Consider the following 20,575-nt stretch of genomic DNA (forward strand, 5'->3'; position numbering starts at 1 on the left):
AGCAAAATATCAAACTGAATTACACTGGTGTTTTTTATGGCAGCTCCGTCTGCTGTGATTATTTTGCATTTGTCCCACGAACTTAACTTCAAATTTAGCATTGTTTAATCTAAATAAACTAATATGTTGTAAGTGTTTATTATTAGTGTTAGTGGTAGAACAATTTATAACTATACATTGATTAACCTGTCAATTGATAGTTTATCAATAAATTGTTTTTAGCTTTAAAGAGAAGTGTCTTGTGATCATTGTGCATATTATGATAAGTAGCTGATAAAAATAGTCAGAGATCGGACTCTATTTCTTCACTTTTCACATTTTATTCTTGATTGAGGCTAATTGAACAGTTTGGTTATTGTTCCCGGTATCTGGATGGTGCCCCAAATTAATAATTAGAATTGGTTATTCTTTAACCAAACTCTCTTCTACCCAACATTTTATGGTTCCCTTTGTAATGAGGCTACCCCAACAAATAATTATTAACGTTTGGGTTAATTACATATTGATGATAGATATTGTCTACAAATTCAAGTTTGTACATGAAAAATGAATCAATCACAATTTTAGTTTGAGATACTTTGAGCAATAAGACAAACTATCAGATTGTGACTGTTAAAGACCAGAGGAGACAGAACATGTGACATCAAGACATTTCAGTGGAAATCTATCATTTGACACTGAAGCTTGTTAAATGATGAACTGCACTTTTGCTGAAACATGTTTAAGCACTCAAAGCTGCTTTTAAATATTTTGTTTTCATTTTTGAGATGTGATAAAGTTTCACTTTTGTAGCCACATCTCTCAGTCTAACCACATTCATCAGTGATCAAAGGTTAGTGGTGCTGACCTGCCCGCCTTTCAAGAACTGTACACCTGCAGAGTCAGAAAACAGGCAGAGAAAATCACTGCACTGGACCCTCTACACCCTGAACATACCCTTTTACAGTTTCTCCCCTCTGGGGGGCGCTACAGTACCAGCAGACACAGGAGCAGTTTCTTCTCCCTCACTTATGAACTGGCCATGGCACATGTGCAATAATCCTGGAAAAGTAACGCCTTCATTAAGTCTTGATTAAATATCCTCATAGTGAAATTAAATGCAACATGTTAAAGTTTTAACTTTTGAGACCTGAACTTGTTGAAATACACTAAGACTTTATAGCAGCACAGCTAAGATGTTCAGTCCACACAGGAAGTATCTGGATGGTTACAGTCTGTAGTTCAGGCTCTGGATACTACATTAAAGTGCAGAGTCTCAGTTTTAATTTGTAAAGGTTTACATCAATATTGAAAGAGCTGTGTGGGCGATTTCGATGCCAAAAGTTTAGGTTTTCAAAAGTAAATGGAGACTTTCTTGGGTGAGTTCACCATACAATAGCTCACAGGTGAAGTTGTCGAAGAAGATAAGAAAAATGAGATGAGAAAAAGCAAATATCTCTCACATATCAGAGATAGCTCGTTTGGCGAAAATCTGCATTTGGGCTAATTCTAAAAACAACCAGGTGCTCACTGTAAATGACAAACAAGCTGGTGGACCAAGGAGTCTTTATGACCGCACAGTGAGTCAAGAATAATCAAGAGAAGATGTCATGACTTCAGAGGATTCAACACAAGATGTAAACTGCTGGTAAGAATTAAAAACAGAAAGGCCAGGCTGCAATTCATAGAAAGATACAAGTCTTTTTTATTGCATTCTTATACAGAAACAAAAACATAATATGTCTGAACACAGTGATTTAATGGACAGAAGTGTTTGTTGCTCAATTTCTGTTGAAAAGTAAAACAGTTCTGTTTGAACAACAAATACACGTACAGGTTAATAACATGGGTTTATAATTAAAAAGAAATTATAATTGCTGACTCCGTCCAAAATGTTCAGGACATTGTTAGTTTGTCCTGAAAGTCAAAGCTTGGAATTTAAATGTTCATATTTTGTTCTCTTGTTGCTAACAGCCTTTTTGTTATTGTTACAGTCTCTATACAGACTGATGAGATGGTTAGCTAACTGTTAAAAAAATGTGACGTCAGGCACCCTCATGATCGAGTGGTTAGTGCTAATGCCTCATAGTTACAAGGTCTCCGGATCGAGTCCAGCATCAGATGATCCTCTCCCCCTAGTGTCTGTCCCACATTTTCAGTGCTTCTGGCCATTGTTTCACAGGAATTGGAAGGATTTGTTTGGAATCTATTACGAGTAGACTTAGTGAAACAAAGTATGAACACAAAGCAGAGTCCAGCACAGACACCGAATCCAACTACCGTCAGTCCAACGTAGAGGCCGATCCTTCCCTGACTCTCTGGTTGTGGTCTCTCAGTAGGTTTCTGAGGTACGGACTGACCAAGCGCTGCTGTAAAGGACAGAAACATAATAATAATTGTACTTTTATTCCAGAACTTCTGTTATCCCAACATTCAACTCTTAACTTGTGACACTTCACACTGTTCATGTCCAAAATTCATATCTGGACTGTTTGGGTTTGAACTTGGTGATGTTTGTGTTCACATACAGCATATTTTTAACAACACAGTGGCTGCTGAGTGCAACTACACTCATAAAGTTTAGCAGTCCAGTCTGTACATCACTGATAACATGCATTAAAAAGACTTTCTGAGTTTTATTGACCTTCTTATCAGTGACATTGAGGAGGCAAACCACAATTTGTGAACACCTCACACACGCACAGGTGTTTTCAAAATGCCACCATTAGTTTTTTCCTTTAGTCCTCTATAAGTCTCAACATGTTGATTTCATGATGCAGTGAAATAAAATGAAACCAGATTAAATTGTGTCTAAAACAGCATGTTGTTATTTTTCTCCAAATCACTTTTTTTAACTCCATGAAAAACTTTCTAACTTAAACACAAAATATAAGTTTATAATTTCTTGCTAAATGAAAACATATCATAACATGTTTGTTTTACAGATGTGTAACAGAAGTTTGGTGTTTGTTTAAATCCGTATTTTATGTTAATTTTCTATGTTCATTCATATTCTTCCATTTCACAATGCTGTAGTTCACACATGACTTAAGGCTGCAAGCAGGACAATGGTTTCTGATCGGGGTGATAGATCAGGCGAGATTGGATCAAACCCACTGTTAAATGCAAGCAGGTTAAACAGGTTAGGACGTTTACCAGAAAACAATCACTCGGACTGTCATCTGCTGTGTACATCTTGGTCCGTCACAAAGAAAAGAAAGAACATGTAAAAGGTAATGTGTCTGTTTCATTATGTTATACATTCTTGTCATTGTTGTGAATATTTAGCTTGTTAGAATATTTGTTCTTTATTATGGTTTGTTTGCTCAGTTAGGTCACAAATCAGTTATTTAGACAGAGGTGCACATTAAGTAGCTGTTCCTTTTATACTGTAAAATACTTGAACTCTGCTGTACTCTAATACAGTATATCATAAGCTGTATTATAATTTATAGCAGACTGTTGGTTATATTTATTTGACAGATTTACTGTTTACTTTGAAGTGTAGATTTTACACGTGAAACATGCATTTATCCAACAATGTAAACAAAACAATATTTATAATCATCACATCGACCAGCTTATTCAAATATCAGACCTCTGTTAAGCGTTCCTGCTTCAGCTCCCCGACTGCAGTCAGAAAGCTCAGAGGAGTTTGGTTACCTCCAGTAACGAAGTTGATGCTGCTCACTTCAGGGTTAATAACCTTCACTTTTACGGTAAAAGTGTGTTGCTTTCCGACTGCTGCACGGTAAAAGTTTTACCATGCAGTTGGAAAGCGACACACGAAAGCTCCGCTTGGTCTCGGGACGCTGCAGTCTTGCCCTTTATTAACAACCCACTGTGACTTAAACTCCACATTTACTGATAAAAGCTGACACGTTTACTGCCGTTTACTTGCTCTTTTCTCGTCTTTCACGCTCCATGTGCACACGCACATAGACTGCCCTGTGCGGCCACGCTACTCTTATAACATCTGTAATCACTCTGAATGGAGTCATTCTGCATAATGACTAATGTCTATATTTTATACTGAACCAATCACTAAATTATTTGTAATAGGCCTATGTTAAAATATGTTTAATGGTTTTACATGTCCTAGTTTTTGATTGAATTAAAAGTTGTTTTAGTATCTGCTGTGTGACCACCAGTCTTCTCGGTTAGTAGCAGTTTTTGTCCTCATATAATCTAAATGATCTGGCTCCAAACCTGCTTCTATTAGCTCACGTTTATACTCCAGTAGTACGGCTCCTCTTTCACAAATGGGAACAACAGAAAACACAAAAGATCTCACCTTAAAAGTAAGACTGTTGAAGGACGAGGAAATGGTGCCATCTAGTGACAAAAATACATCACTGCAAATGTCCATGTTTCTGTAATTTAGAATAGAAATAACTAATGTGTCTGTGGTTGTAGTCCACATTGTTTCTGACATGAGAATCGAGGTTTGACGTTGTAGATTTTCCTTCTCACACCTGTGATGACTGAACTTTGACCTCATGTGTTCATGACTCCTCTCCTCTGTCTCCTCTCACAGGGAGAAGATGATCTGCAGGATCCTTCTGCTCATCAGCCTGACCTCCTGTGTCTCTGGTTAGTTTACATCCTCCATCCTTGTAAAATATATCAGTGAAAACATCAACAGAACTATTAAAGCCAGTAGAAACTCTTCATTACAGTTGGGAAGATGATCTATATTCAATTATTGCTTAGATTGTATTTATTATTGGTATCAAGCATGACCTTTTTACTGGTGTATTTTTAAACACTTTCCCTCTCTGTCTCCTCAACAGGAACATTTGTAGTGAAAGTGACACAGACCTCCTATCAGGCAGAGGAGAACCACAACATCACACTGGAATGGATGTTTACAACCAAACCTGACAGTTCCTCCACCTCACTGAATATCTACTGTGACATGGAGACTGATAATAACAAGAACCCAGTCCTGTATCATGTAGATGGGGGTGATGAGGTCCCAGAGTCTAAGGATGAAGAGTTTGCAGGACGAGTTCAGAGTGACAAAGACGCCCTCAGAGAAGGACGAATCAGACTTCATGTGTCCAGACTCAGGACTGGAGACTCGGGTTGGTACTGGTGTGAAATGTTCACAGATGATGGTACAAGCTCTGACAGTTGCCGCCTCAATGTCACTGGTAAGATGATTCAGTAAAACTCAGAAAGCCTTTTTAATGCATGTTATCAGTGATGTACAGACTGGACTGCTAAACATTATGAGTGTGGTTGCACTCAGCAGCCACTGTGTTGTTAAAAATATGCTGTATGTGAACACAAACATCACCAAGTTCAAACCCAAACAGTCCAGATATGAATTTTGGACATGAACAGTGTGAAGTGTCACAAGTAGGAGAGTTGAATGTTGGGATAACAGAATTTGTGGAACACAAGTACAATTATTATTTTATTATATTATTTTTCTGTCCGTTACAGCAGCTGTGAGACCACAACTGGGCAATCCGGGAAGTCAATGTCCTCAGAGCAACTGTATTTTCTGTCTGTGCTGGACTCTGCTTGGCCTTCACATGTTCTAATGACCACAACCAGAGAGTCAGAACAGGATCGGACTCTACGTTGAACTATCAGCAGCTAGACTCGCTGTATGTGCTGGACTCTGATTTTATACTTTTAAAAAGATTTGTACTCAGTCCTGCGGTGGATTCAAGAATATTTCCGAGAGAACTGTTTGATCTGCATCAAAAACCAAACAAAACTGATATAATTCAAGTTTATACCAAAAACAATGGAGGAAACAATGTTCTTCATCTTTACCTCATTCATCATTTTGATATCAGGACTCCTGGTTAACGTTGTTACATCTGAAATGTGCACTGTGTTCACTTTATTGAAATAATGCTGAGAAGCTTTAGGTATTAAGTATTGAGGTTAAGAGCCTCAAGAGCTGCTGGGTCTCATGTGTTCTGCATGTGTTAGTGGATCCACAGTAATCTGCTCCAGGAAGCACACGATTGTTGATCGTCTAACATCATGAAAACTGTCAAACTGTGTTCAGAATTTATATCTTTATCTTCTCAACATGTAGCTTTGTTGTTTTATTGTAATGTTTAGTTATAATGTAGATTTACTGCTTCTGTTTTCATCCTGTCTGTTACAGTGAACTCTTATTTACTGTCTGTTATTGATTATCAGTCTTTATGTATGTTTGAGAGAAAACCTTTGACTTGTTCACACTGGTATTAAGGATAAAGACCAGCAGAGGGAGCTCTTCACTGGAAGTCAGATCATCTTGTTTACAGATCCTCACCTGGCTGGAGGTTACAGCTGTGAGCTCATTTACACCTTTAGACTCCTTTCAGGCACTGCTAACAAGTTTCAGTATTGATACATGCAGCTACAGTCAGGGACACTCGTCTATGTGCATCTGCCAGACTGGAGCTCATATTTAATTAGCAGTACATGTGTGGACAGTTTAGGCTACTTGACAGTGAATAAATGCTCCCACTGTACAATAATCAACAGGGGTGATGATTAGTTAATTTTAAAACCTTAATTACAAATCAGTTTGCTGTTTCTTTTCCATGGATATGACACCCTGCATCTCTATCTATCTCCATATACCTGCTTGCCAAACCTTTGCTCTGTGCTCCATAATAGTAGCTAAAATAATGGATATGATTTGAATTGTAAGATAATAATGTGAAAGGAAACATAATGCTGTGATATCACCACACCAAGCCCAGACACACAACGTTTAAAAGGGAATCATTGATTGTAAAAGAGACATTGCTATGTTCAGCTTTCCCCTCATTGGGTCAGATGTTACATGTTTGTACTTGTGGTGATATTTTGTATATTTTTGTGATGGTTTTCTTTATTTGGAGTTTTAATTTATATGAAAAACAAATGAATAAATATGAAGCATAAAAAACATTACAGCCAATAATAATCTTTAATCACACACTAAATACCTGGTAACTCAACACTGAACCAGAACATTTCTAGTTTAGACAAATGGTTCCCAACTTATGGGTCGGGCTCCCCCAGAGGGTCACCAGATGAATCTGAAGGGTAGTGAGATGTTCTGATACACAAATGTGTTTTCAGTTTTTGGACTTTTTCCTTTAATCTTTGATTTTTGCTGAAATATTGGATCATTTGAACATTTATTGAAATGAAAGCATGTGAGATGTTAAGAGGGTAAAATCACTATTTGGTGGAGCTGTTAACAACTCATAGACATCTGAAATGTGAGCCGACTACACACTGCTTTACTATGTTAATTTATAGATTTTAAAGTGTGTCCAAACTTTTGACTCGTACTCAGTGCTTTAAGTGGAAAAAAATAAGTGCCAGTACTCCCCTTATACAACTGTTGACAGGTAAATTAGGCGGTGGGCGGTCGGTTCCAGCAGATCATTAAGTAATATATTCAAATACTAGAACATGATGCTGATTTTTAAAAAGAAAATTGTTTTATTGAACTTTCCAGACAAATTATGCTTGTTAACTTGCATGTGGCCCAAGGGAGGTCTTCAGGGGGGCACCTAGAGATGGAGACCAGACATGGAGAACATTGGAGAAGCTATGCAGTTGACAAGTAAATCAATTAAATGACATACTCCTGTGTGTGTTTCTATCATAACAAAACAGTAGACAATGACTCGATGTCTATTATTTAAGACTTAAATATATATTTGATTGTAGAAATAACCTTTCAGTAACTGTATTTGGCCTCCAATCAATTTTTGGCAGGTGAAAATGCCTTATTTTGTGTTGTAATGGTCCTTTAAAAGAATTCCAAGCTGTCCTGTGAGCTCTAGTGTTTATATTATGAAGCTCAAGAATGAGATCAAGTCATATTTAGGCAGAAATCACCTAACAGTAACTGTATTTGGCCTTCAATCAATTTTTGGCAGGTGAAATCTGTTCGTTATTTTATAGGCGTATGTAATCCTCCCATACATCATGTCTTTTATAGTCTTGTCTCCAAATAGTAGGCATAAACAATAATATTAAAGAATATCAGACGTTTTAGCGCTAACGCTCAACGGGCTGCTGTGCGCACTCCCGCGGCCAGAAATCAGATTCTGGCAGACGATCACTTTTTGGCACGACACCAGCACAATCGACTTGCGAGACCTCCTCTGGCGAGGGGCAGGCGTGCGGTGCGTACCAGTGCACACTGGGTAATGTAGTATAGCCATAGGAATATGAGTTTCACGAATCGCAAAGAGAGAAATAGAACAGGACAGGGTACTATGAGCTCATGAGAAGTCCCGGTACGCCGTAAAAAGTCCCGGTACGCCAGAGGCTAAAATTGAGAAGTGCCGGTACTCCGTACCGGTGCGTACCGGCCCACTTAAAGCACTGCTTGTACTAAATACTAATTATGTGTTTTTATCGCCTGCTGAATGTGCACTGCACTGTCCTCCTGTTACTTACTCATGTCAAATCGTCTAAAGAGCAAACACCAGAGGAGACTTATGAGGAATCTAGAATAAAACATGAGAATTTGAGCCGGTTTGATTTTCTAATCTGCGTCGATTTTGAATGTGCGTGAAACATGTTGACAAACGATCAGTGTATATTATCAGAGAACACAATAAAGTCAGCATATAACTCTAAAGCGCACAGAGTGTTTCATTCAAGTACAGATCAACAGTAAAGTTGGTACACGGTTAAGAAATATGACCTTTAGCGTTAATTCAGTGTTTTACACAAACGTGAGACGATCGAGTAGGAACTGCATTAATACAACTGGAAATGTGTCAGATGAGGAAGTAGCAGTTGGTAGGCTAGTAGTCTGTTTATGGGGGTGGGATGATTGTTGATTCTGGGCATGTCATAAAAGACAGACAAGCAGTGCCCGCCCAGAATCACGAATGGGGTATAAATACTGAGCACACCAGTTGTGCATTTGCTGTGTCGTGTTGTGAAGGAGTTTAACAGATTTGTCAGCCCGGTTTTCAGCTGCATATCAATAAGAACTCTTCAGGATTTAAAGCTGGACAAGATAACTTTGAGTTTGGGACTTTCTTCACTCTCATCAGGGAATGACACAAACAGCAAAGGTAAGACATCATATGGACGGTTTATATAAGCCATCATCAGTGGTGGAAGAACTAGTCTCATCTTTAAGTTTACTTAAGTAAAAGTACCACTACATCAATGTAAAAATACTGTTACAAGTAAAAGTCTAGTATGAAAAATCCTATTTTAATATACATCTTTACTTTCCATCATTGTCCATCATAGCATAGGAATGTGGTCAAACAGTGAATTATAAAATCACATTTCTGATTATCCAGTGTAAAATAGGGCATAACAGCATTAACATTGTAATACATTAACGAGGTGATTCATTGTCTTTACTCTGATATATGTTCTTCTTATTGTTGAACAGAGACGTGGTGCGTTACATACGACCCATATTCTGATAGAATTACTTGAGCTAAATTGTATGTTGTAGTTTTTTAAAGGAGTAGTCACTATGTAGTGGCAGTATTATATAGTCTTATCTCTTTCTCTGGATTCATCTGACATAAATCCATGACTGCACTTGAGAAACTGAAGATTTTTAAATGCTAAATGGATGAAAGATGAACGCACTGCATTGATAGTCACATAAACACACATACGCGCGCAGTCACTCTCTACAGCTCCGTCTTGCTCTCTCGATCCAAAGTGCAGCCACTCTTTGGCAGAGAGACAGAGAGAAGCGCCTGTTTGGGCGAAAACAGCTTCAGTGAGGTCTGAAGAAATAACGCCGCATTTGTTTTGGCAGTAACTGTAACGGTGTTGTAACGGGGGAAACATTAATTAATGTGATTACTCGTTACTGAAAAAAGTAACGCCGTTAGTAACGCCATTTATTTATAACGCCGTTATTCCCATCACTGGAAATGACTAACGTGTCTGTGGTCGTAGTCCACATTGTTTCTGACATGAGAATCCAGGTTTGATGTTGTAGATTTTCCTTCTCACACCTGTGATGACTGAACTTTGACAATAAATAATTTCTAAGGATGACAATGGTACATCTGTCTATTAAATCTTACGTGCGATATAATGTAAAGTCCACACTCCGAAGTAGGAAGACTTTACAAGCAGGTGCACTGTGACCAAGTGCTTTTTGCGTGTTCAATAAACTGTGCACTTGTCTTCAGTCAGGGTGCAACATTCTTATATAACGTCAAACAGTAAACTACTAGAAACATTGCAGAGTTAGTAAAGAACAGCAGCACTAATCACTGTGTTCTAGATAACATCTGTGGTGATTTACAACATATTTATTTTAATTTATGTCTGTAAACACATTGCCTCAAAGCATGCTGGGAACTGAGTTCAACGATCTCCAACACACTACAATATGTATTCAGAAGGCTTTGTGATAATTAAATCAGTTTCATTTGGTTTTACATCATCATTCCTTTTTTTAAATTGTGTTTTTATTATTTTCTCCTTGTATGATTGCCTTTTCCTTGATTCTTCTCAAAACTGTGTGTGTTTGTGTTGATGCGTCTCTGTTTCTCTGTCCAGGATCCTGCTGATGTTACTCACTGAATGCAGAAACTGGTGATCCAGGTGCAAGATGATTTTATATATAGCCTACTCAGACACACTGCAACAAAATAGAAAGATGATTTAATAATATAATAATCTCCTACTTACTCAAGCATTCAAAATAATAATAATCAGAAAAAGAATGGTGGGGGGCCCTGGTTAATAACAGGAACTAATATAACACAATTCTGGAAACAATCTTAACTCTAAATCTAAAACATCCAGGGTGCCACACGACCATCGCTGACTTTCTGTGTCTGCTGTTAGTTTCCGCCTTCAGTTCATCACCCATACAGGGTTACAGGGTTCTGATTTCATACACTTCACAGTTTGAGCTTCACCAACAACTCTGTTGTTAGCAATAGAAGAAGAACATTTGCTTAGTTAGATGCCTTTATTTGATATACACATACTGTCCCCATTAAGCAGTTTAATGTATTAGTATGTTATGTTTTTTATTATATTATAACATCCTGTTGCAGTTAATATTGTTCCTATAATAATGGTACAAAAAATCTCAACATGACACACCTGTTTGTTAGATTTAATATCTGCATGTTTTAAGGACAGAAGTAGGTGTTTATATGCAGAAAACACAACTGTTTAGTGAGAGGATTTACTTCAGAGTTGAGTTTTGAAGATAAGAACAAGACTCAGAAAAGATCTCAGAAGTTTGATCTGATTTTAGCTCTTGATTCAGAAGTTGATCTTATGACTCATGTATGGCTCTCTCTGATACACACAAACATGACAATAACCTACACTGTTTACTCACATAAAGGTTATTTTATTGTTATTAGTGTTTTATTTTATTGTATCAAATATTTGAAGTAAACTTTTTATATTCCTTGTGCAGGGAGTGTGATGCATCATGTCATATTGGGTGTAATCTGTATATTTGTAGAGATTTGTCAGTTTCACTTTAATGTGTAGCTGCTGAGACAAACCTTCACTTTTAAAAAGTCTTTTGATGCCATCTAGTGGCAGAAATTACTGTAATAGAAACTATTTTCAATGTTAGACTCAGAGTTTGTTGAACCTCCTACCTGTAATACCCCCCTGATTGGCTCGCTTCAGCCACGTGATATAAACAATCCACTTCCACGTAAAGTGGGCCGGTCTTAGGCATGAAACTCCAAAATTCTCTGATTGGCTGTAATGAAATGACGTTAATTTCCAGAGCATTTTCAGCCAATCAGAACAGCGCTGGGGAGTCCCCTTCAGCCCCGTTAGCCAATTCGAAACATTGTTAACAACCTGCTGCTGTGTGTGCTTGCTGTGTTAAGGCTGAAGAAGTTGGTCGTGTTGTGAACGAGTTTGAGTTTGTGAACAGATCTGTCAACACAGATTTTATCCGCATATTAATGAGAACTCTTCAGGATTTAAAGCTGGACAAGAAAACTTTGAGTTTCTTCACTCTCATCAGGGAATGAAACAAACAGCAAAGGTAAGACTTCTTATGGACGGTTTATATAAACCATCAGTGGTGGAAGAACTTTACTTAAGTTAAAGTACTAGTACATCAGTGTAACTATACTTAGTTACAAGTGAATGTATTGCAAGAAAAATTGTTTTTATGTACTTCTTTACTTTGCATCACTTCCATCCACTATAACCTGAGGTGGGGTCGGAAACTGTTTTGGGTCGTCAAAAAATAATTTCTAAGGATGACAATGGTACATCTGTCTATCCAATCTTACGTGCGAGATAATGTAAAGTCCATGCATACATAATGTTCTTAAATGCTATATTTCAAGCACGTAGAATTGTGCGTTGCTTTAACAGGAGTTTAGGAATTCCACCCGTCATCACTGCAGTTATGATTCATGCATCATGATGTGTATAACCCCGCCTTTAGACCATTTAGTTTTGTTTTTAACTAGTGCACTTGTCTGCGGCCCCGCCTTAAAAAGGGAACACTCCGAAGACTTTACAAGTAGGCGCACCTTGATAAAGTGCTTTTTGCGTTTTCAATAAACTGTGCACTTGTCTTCAGTCAGGGTGCAACATTCTTCTATAATGTCAAACTGTAAACTACTAGAAACATTGCAGAGTTAGTGAAGCACTAATCACTGTGTTCTAGATAACATCTGTGGTGATTTACAACATGTTTATTTTAATTTATGTCTGTAAACACATTGCCTGGCATGCTCAGTTCAACGATCTCCAACACACTACAATATGTATTCAGAAGGTTTTGTGATAGTTAAATCAGTTTCATTTGGTTTTACATCATCATTCCTTTTTTTAAATTGTGTTTTTGTTATGTTCTCCTTGTATGATTGCCTTTTCCTTGATTCTTCTCAAAACTGTGTGTGTTTGTGTTGATGCATCTCTGTTTCTCTGTCCAGGATCCTGCTGATGTTACTCACTGAATGCAGAAACTGGTGATCCAGGTGCAAGATGATTTTATATATAGCCTACTCAGACACACTGCAACAAAATAAAAAGATAATTTAATAATATAATAATCTCCTACTTACTCAAGCATTCAAAATAATAATAATCAGAAAAAGAATGGTGGGGGGCCCTGGTTAATAACAGGAACTAATATAACACAATTCTGGAAACAATCTCAACTCTAAATCTAAAACATCCAGGGTGCCACACCGACCATCGCTGACTTTCTGTGTCTGTGGTTAGTTTCCGCCTTCAGTTCATCACCCATACAGGGTTACAGGGTTCTGATTTCATACACTTCACAGTTTGAGCTTCACCAACAACTCTGTTGTTAGCAATAGAAGAAGAACATTTGCTTAGTTAGATGCCTTTATTTGATATACACATACTGTCCCCATTAAGCAGTTTAATGTATTAGTATGTTATGTTTTTTATTATATTCTAACATCCTGTTGCAGTTAATATTGTCACTATAATAATGGTACAAAAAATCTCAAAATGACACACCTGTTTGTTAGATTTCAACTATGTATGTTTTAAGGACAGAAGTAGGTGTTTATATGCAGAAAACACAACTGTTTAGTGAGAGGATTTACTTCAGAGTTGAGTTTTGAAGATAAGAACAAGACTCAGAAAAAATCTGATTTTAGCTCTCCATTCAGAGGTTGATCTTATGACTCATGTATGGCTCTCTCTGATACACACAAACATGACAATAACCTACACTGTTAGCTCAAATAAAGGTTATTTTATTGTTATTGGTGTTTTATTTTATTGTATCAAATATTTGAAGTACACTTTTTATATTCCTTGTGCAGGGAGTGTGATGCATCATGTCATATTGGGTGAAATCTGTATATTTGTAGAGATTTGTCTGTTTCACTTTAATGTGTAGCTGCTGAGACAAATTAAAGTCTTTTGATGCCATCTAGTGACAGAAATACATACTGCATTAGAAACTATTTTCAATGTTAAATGTATTCAGAGTCATTAACAATAGAAATGACTAATGTGTCTGTGGTTGTAGTCCACATTGTTTCTGACATGAGAATCCAGGTTTGATGTTGTAGATTTTCCTTCTCACACCTGTGATGACTGAACTTTGACCTCATGTGTTCATGACTCCTCTCCTCTGTCTCCTCTCACAGGGAGAAGATGATCTGCAGGATCCTTCTGCTCATCAGCCTGACCTCCTGTGTCTCTGGTTAGTTTACAACTTTACTTTTATATCCATTTCTCCCCAAGGGAAATTCCTTTTCACAGCACTGTACATGTCAGACAAGAGTTCATACAAGAACACACTGACAGCAATATAACAATAACAAAAGATAACAGCAGTGCACACTAAGGTGTGTTCGACAAGGCCTACTGTTAACCCGGGTGTATGAATAAATAAATGGCTTTATTGTTAAGTTCTGTGAGGTTATGGGAAACCACTTATCTTGGCAATAGTGTGTTGGAGGTGCAGCCTGCATGTGAGTAATCCTTTGGTAAAGCAATAGGAGGAAATTTGGATATTAAAAAAAAAAAAAACGACACAGCATCAGTACGGCTCAGAACATCATCCGGTCAGAGTCACCTTTGATCCTGAGATGAGTAAATTGGACCAGGTTTGATATAAAGACTGACACAGTCTCTCTCTTGGACAAACAAAGATCCATTAACATTCCTCGAAAAAACCCTAAACCTAACCCAAAGTGACAAGAACTACATAAAAGTAATGTAAGACAGATTTTGGTGTCTCCTTCAGACATCATAACTTATCGGTGAGACTTCACTCCCCTTTTCTATCATCAGATTGGCGTCACAAAGACCACCATAGTAAATTAAAAGACACTGCACATTCTTAAGTTCCACTTCTCTCTCAACACAGAGCATGGAAGTGAGAATTGGTGTTAAAACTCATACAAAAACGTCTTGGTCAATAGTATGGTTTAAACACCAATTACTTATATCATTATCAATTACCTAAAGAAACCTCCATTGTAACAGTTATTACAGCGATCACAGATGAATGGGTATTTGAAAAACTGTCATTGTACTTTCTGCTTTCATAAAAACAAATGTTGGTATGAGAATGTTACTTAATGTGAGAAAGTGTTACATTGATGTTATGTTTACATTATGGTCATCAATTATCTATCATACAGGGTAGAATAACAATGTGTTAGGCTGGATCATATTAATTGTTTTCAGGTTAGTGAATAGCAGCTTGAATCAAGCTGATGTTATATTAATGCCAGAATGATACATCCTGTGTTCTGTGTTACTATGTTATAGTATGCATTTTATAATCACGATTAAATACTGAATGAATGATGATGATGATGATGATGATGAAAAGTTTTGCAGTAAAAAGCTGGAAATTAGATCCGCAAAGTAGCTGTCATGAATCTGATCTGGAACAAGCCCTACCCAGGACAAAAACCAGTTCAACTCCGAAACCGGTTATTCTCAGCTCATCTTCTCTTCACCACACACACCCTTACTTGTGTGACCTTATCTTGTATTTTTTTCGTCAGCAAACGTACAGAGAAAACGCCTTTAAAGTAAACACGTCGTTAAGTTTTGCATTCAGCCTGTTTTTTGACAATTTTGAGGATTTTGACGTGTGGCCAACGCTGAGATCTCTCCAGAAAGTTAATAATCGGGGAACTAAGTAAATTGGACTTTTTCCTCCATCTGTCATCAACCTATGAGATCTTTTCGGCAGATGAATGTCTGTCAACCCTACGACTCATCATAATTGAGAGGGATAAAGTCTGCAGGCAGACAACCACCAGCCAACCCGGATCATCCTCACAGCAACCCGACCGGACCTGCTACACTCACTCTGTGTGCTTATGCGTGGTTCTGAAGGACGGACAGCTGAGGCCCTCCATGGATGAAAGTTGGATCCAAATATTGCTTTAATCAAGGGTTGATGTCAGATCGAGTAATTCAAATTTAAAACTCAGTAAAACTTATACGTTTCTTAGTTTCCACATAATTATATATCCTTCATTTAAATTCATCATTCACCATCATCTTTCATTCATGTCGCTATATCGAGTATCAATCTGTTTAATTCATTATTACATTTATTTATACATCATTTATTAGTAGTGTGTAGTTAATAAAATCCATGATGCGGAAAGTGTTCTTTATTCGATACTCGTTAATTTTTTATTCAGTATTATATCATGAATCACCCTTTTCTATACGGCAGCATCATTGAATTATTTAGTTTTGCAGCCTCAGTTCCCAGTTTATCTGGTCTTCACTTTCCCTCTCTGTCTCCTCAACAGGAATATTTGTATTGAAAGTGACTCAGACCTCCTATCAGGCAGAGGAGAACCACAACATCACACTGGAATGGATGTTTACAACCAACCCTGACAGTTCCTCCACCTCACTGCACATCTTCTGTGAACTGTTCACAGATGAAAAAGTCCCAGTCCTGTATCATGTATATGAGGGTGTTGAAGTCTCAGGGTCTCAGGATGAACAGTTTGCAGGACGAGTTCAGAGTGACAAAGACGCCCTCAGAGAAGGACGAATCAGACTTCATGTGTCTAGACTCAGGACTGAAGACTCGGGTCTATACAAATGTATAGTGCGCAATAATTATGGTTACAGCTCTGACAGATGCCACCTCAATGTCACTGGTAAGATGATTCTGTTAATTAAGTCAATTCAAACTATGTTAAGGGTAGGTATTATATAGTGGAGTACAACATATTTCAAAAAGAGACATCTTCACAGTCACTGAACACATACTAAATTTATGAACCACCATGTTTGACGTGGGTACCTGTTATTACGCTGAGCCGAATAACCTGGTTTATTCGAAATTACCAGACCTCCCAGTGTGTGTATCAGGACAGCTCTATTTCATTAATATATAGAGATGATAGCATATTAATACCTCTTGACACATGCTAGAGTGTGGATGTTTTGGTGAACTGTGTGAAGTTTTGCTGTCTTGATGCTTGTTGGGTCCTCCTCCTGATATCAGATATAAAACACAGGTGTTGTGTCTTCATGCAGGTGTAAAACAGCCACCAGGAGGTCCAGAACAGGAAGCAGCTTCACCTACAGCTGCAATTCTGCTGGTTCTTGCAGTTGCAGCTTTTGGACTTCTAGTATGTGCAGCTCTGGCAGCGTTTGTTTGTAGACTCAAACAACTAGAACGTATGTCCTCTGTTTCCTGTTTGTTTTAATGGAAGATTTTTGTTTGTGTGTGTTTTGATTTGTGTGTGCCGATACTTCATCTGCACTTTCTGCTGTCTCGTGTCAATCATTCAGATGGAGACCAGGATGGACGTTACATTGAGCTCCTGATTGAGACAGATGACGAGGAGGAGTTATTTACTAAGTGAGCTGATTCAACTGAACAAGTTACACCCTCATCCAAACTGTTCCAGATGTGAATGAACATCTGGAACAGTTTGGATGGACTTTCAGATCCTGGCTCACTTCTTACAATCTGGGTCCAAACTGCTGAAAGGAAACAAGACCTCGGGCTCCTCAAGCTCAACCTACCCCTGCTCCTCTCCCCATCTCCTACTTCTGTCTGTAAGATCTTCTTAACAGGCAAAACCCCGCTAGTTCACAAACTTAGTACCAGGGAGACCACTCTCACAAGGTTACATGGTAAATGTTAAATGGACTGTACTTATATAGCGCCCCCAGTAAGATACCACCCATATCAAAATCCACTTCTGGCAAGGAAAGTCACAACAATGTGTGCAGACAGTGCAGGAATATTACAGCAGCAGCAAGACTCCTACACTGACCGTCCACTGTGTACAGTTTACAGAGGTCGATTGTAACGGCAACATGATTTAGAAATTGAAGGCGCTATGCTCGGCCCATCGCAAATCACGTGTTAACATTAACAGCCCTACAAAAATGTCTTTCCATGTATTTTTTGTTCATATTTTTCCTCTGCCCACTACATGAGACTAATTGCACATAAACTCTTTGATCCATGAGCTGCTGATCCATTTCCATACTCACTGCATAAGGATATTGAATGAAACTTTCCATGTGCTGCTTTTTTTTCTTTCCTTCTTTTTTTTCACTGAAGTCCCTGTCCTGATCAGTCTAATCAGTGATGCAACTCATTGATCGATGCATCTGTCAGAATCCTGTATCCATGGTTACAGATGTCCTGTTTATGTTGAAGAGGGGTGTTTAGGGCCACAGACCACATACTTTCTGACATGAGAATCAGGGTTTGGGCAGCCCTTCAGCTCCAGCTAAGTGTTTGTAATTCCTATATTCAAATTGGTATGAATGAACAAAAAGTTACACCAGCATATTACACTTCCCATTTTATACCACATATACTAGGGCTCTCAACTATGTGTTTATATGTTTTTCTTTTTGTTCACCTTTTGTGCTTTCAGAATACAATTTTCTAATACTCCAAAAATCTTAGTTACTATGAAACATAATATTATTGGTGAACTTTGTTGTAAGATGTGATATTATAGCTATTATATCTGACATTTGTAGATATCAGGTTGCTAAATATTTTGTAAAAAAAGCTAAAAAATGTGCCTCTTCACACTAATGCACTTCTGCACTTTTAAAAAAATGTTGTGTTTAACTTTATTTTATATATTCTATGTTTTAGCTACTTTTATTATGTACTATTTGTACTATTTTAAAATTATTTTATTTTCTATCTTATATTACGTTAGTTTCATTTTCTTTTCTTTTTTCTTTTTTTTAAACATTGTTTTATGCTTCATGTATCATTTTAATGCAAAGCATGTATGAAAAGTGTTATACAAATAAAGTTATTATTAGTATTATTATTATTTAACAATGAATAGTCTTTCCACATGCACAGCTTATAAAGTAAAAGATTTGGAAGGAATCATTTAGGTCATATTTTCTTTTTAATTATAAACTTACATGTTCAGCTCTTACGATGACTTCAAAAATTTTGAGGAGCCAACGAACATTTTAGTCCACTGAACCACTGCGTTCAGACATTATGTCCATGTTGAAGATCACAATAAAACAAGATGTTTCCTTTTGTGTCAATAAAGATTGAGACACTGCAAAACCTGTATTAGATTTTCTTTTTAAATGTAATACTCCTCTCAAACACTAGGGGGAGCGTGGTAGAGGTCAGGCTGGTTACAGGTTATTTAAGCTCATGCCTTGAATCTCAGGTGTTGCTGATGGAGAGATTTACAGTTTATGACTGTGCTCAGATGTACGTTTGGCTGTATTTGTTTTTTACATTATGTGTAAAAGCTTCATTAAAAGTGACGGGTGATACAGAAAATGGACATTGGTGAGAAAATAAGTCTAGTATATCTGAAGTAATGGAGAGGACTGAATATCATTTCTGAGTACACGTCCAAACCATTAAACCCATTATCAGCCAGTAGCAGCTAAAGTGTAGGATTTAGTTTACTACAGTCTGTGTTGAGTTAACAAAAAAAAGGCAAAAAGAGCAAATAAGTATTTTGAGTATTTCAACAAATGATTGCAGAAAAACCCTTTTACAACATATCAACGTTGGGTTAAAACACCAGTAACAACAGCAACATTCAAACTTTATCTGTTGAACATGTTTGTTTTAACCACCAGACTGCTGCTAGTTTCATTTAATTCACAATGAAAATCCATTCACACTGACCTGAAACATGCTCCACACTTATTTACTATCACAGAAAACTCAAAGTTGCTCTGAAGTGATGCAGTTTAATGATGATTTAGAAAGTCGTTACTGCTCCTTAAAGTCAAGTTTCACTCTTTAGATCTCCACCACAGACTGTTTGTGTCTATGAACGCTGGAACAAACACTTACAGGTAAACTGCTTAATGCTCCACTAAACTCTCCTATAATCTGACACAAAGTCTGTATTCATTTTTATTTGAATCTACACTCTGAACTCTGAGTCAAGTTTAAAAGGACTGCAGGAAATAAATCACCTTCATAAAATAAAAGCAGCATACTGATAGTACTAATAAGCAGTGAAGTATGTGATTAGGAACTTGGTTAAAACATATAAAAGTTTCTGTTATCCCAACATTCAAATCTGGACTGTTTGGGTTTGAGCTTGGTGATGTTTGTGTCCACATACAGCATATTTTTAACAACACAGTGGCTGCTGAGTGCAACCAGACTCATAAAGTTTAGCAGTCCAGTCTGTACATCACTGATAACATGCATTAAAAAGGCTTTCTGAGTTTTACTGAATCATCTTACCAGTGACATTGAGGAGGCATCTGTCAGAGCTCACACCATCATCTGTGAACACTTCATATGTACAGCGATGTTTACATAGTTAACTGACAACTGAAAATGAGGTGTTTCAAAATAATTTCTGCACTAACCTTAGTGCAGAAAGTTTGGAACAATGCCACCATTAGCTAGTCTCAACATGTTGATTTCATCATGCAGTTACATAAAGTTAAACCAGCAGCAGCCTGAAGTTCAAACCTTGAATAACGTGCGTAAAATAACATATATCGAGTAGCACATATACATTACTGCTTCACTACCACAGAAAATGTGTCAGATAAGGAAGTAGCAGTAGCTACTAGTCTGTTTAGAGGGGGCGAGGGTTGAAAGGTGCCTCACTGAGCAGGTTGGTCGTTCGTCATATAGATATGTCAGTGACGACACGGGGTGGGGGTATGAATA

The 20,575-nt window shown here is 37.5% G+C and overlaps 1 protein-coding gene across 1 annotated transcript; it reads left to right on the forward strand.

Annotated features, from left to right (window-relative positions):
• Positions 1-8,911: 8,911 nt before the first annotated feature.
• LOC134006310 (butyrophilin-like protein 2) lies at positions 8,912-17,282 on the forward strand. The gene is made up of 5 exons (XM_062445395.1): positions 8,912-9,029; positions 14,070-14,125; positions 16,209-16,568; positions 16,951-17,094; positions 17,209-17,282. Exons 2-5 carry the CDS (start codon positions 14,077-14,079, stop codon positions 17,280-17,282), a joined length of 627 nt encoding a protein of 208 aa, XP_062301379.1. The 5' UTR covers positions 8,912-9,029; positions 14,070-14,076.
• Positions 17,283-20,575: the final 3,293 nt, after the last annotated feature.

Source organism: Scomber scombrus, chromosome 23, assembly GCF_963691925.1.
Source record: "Scomber scombrus chromosome 23, fScoSco1.1, whole genome shotgun sequence".
Classification (NCBI taxonomy): Eukaryota; Metazoa; Chordata; class Actinopteri; order Scombriformes; family Scombridae; genus Scomber; species Scomber scombrus.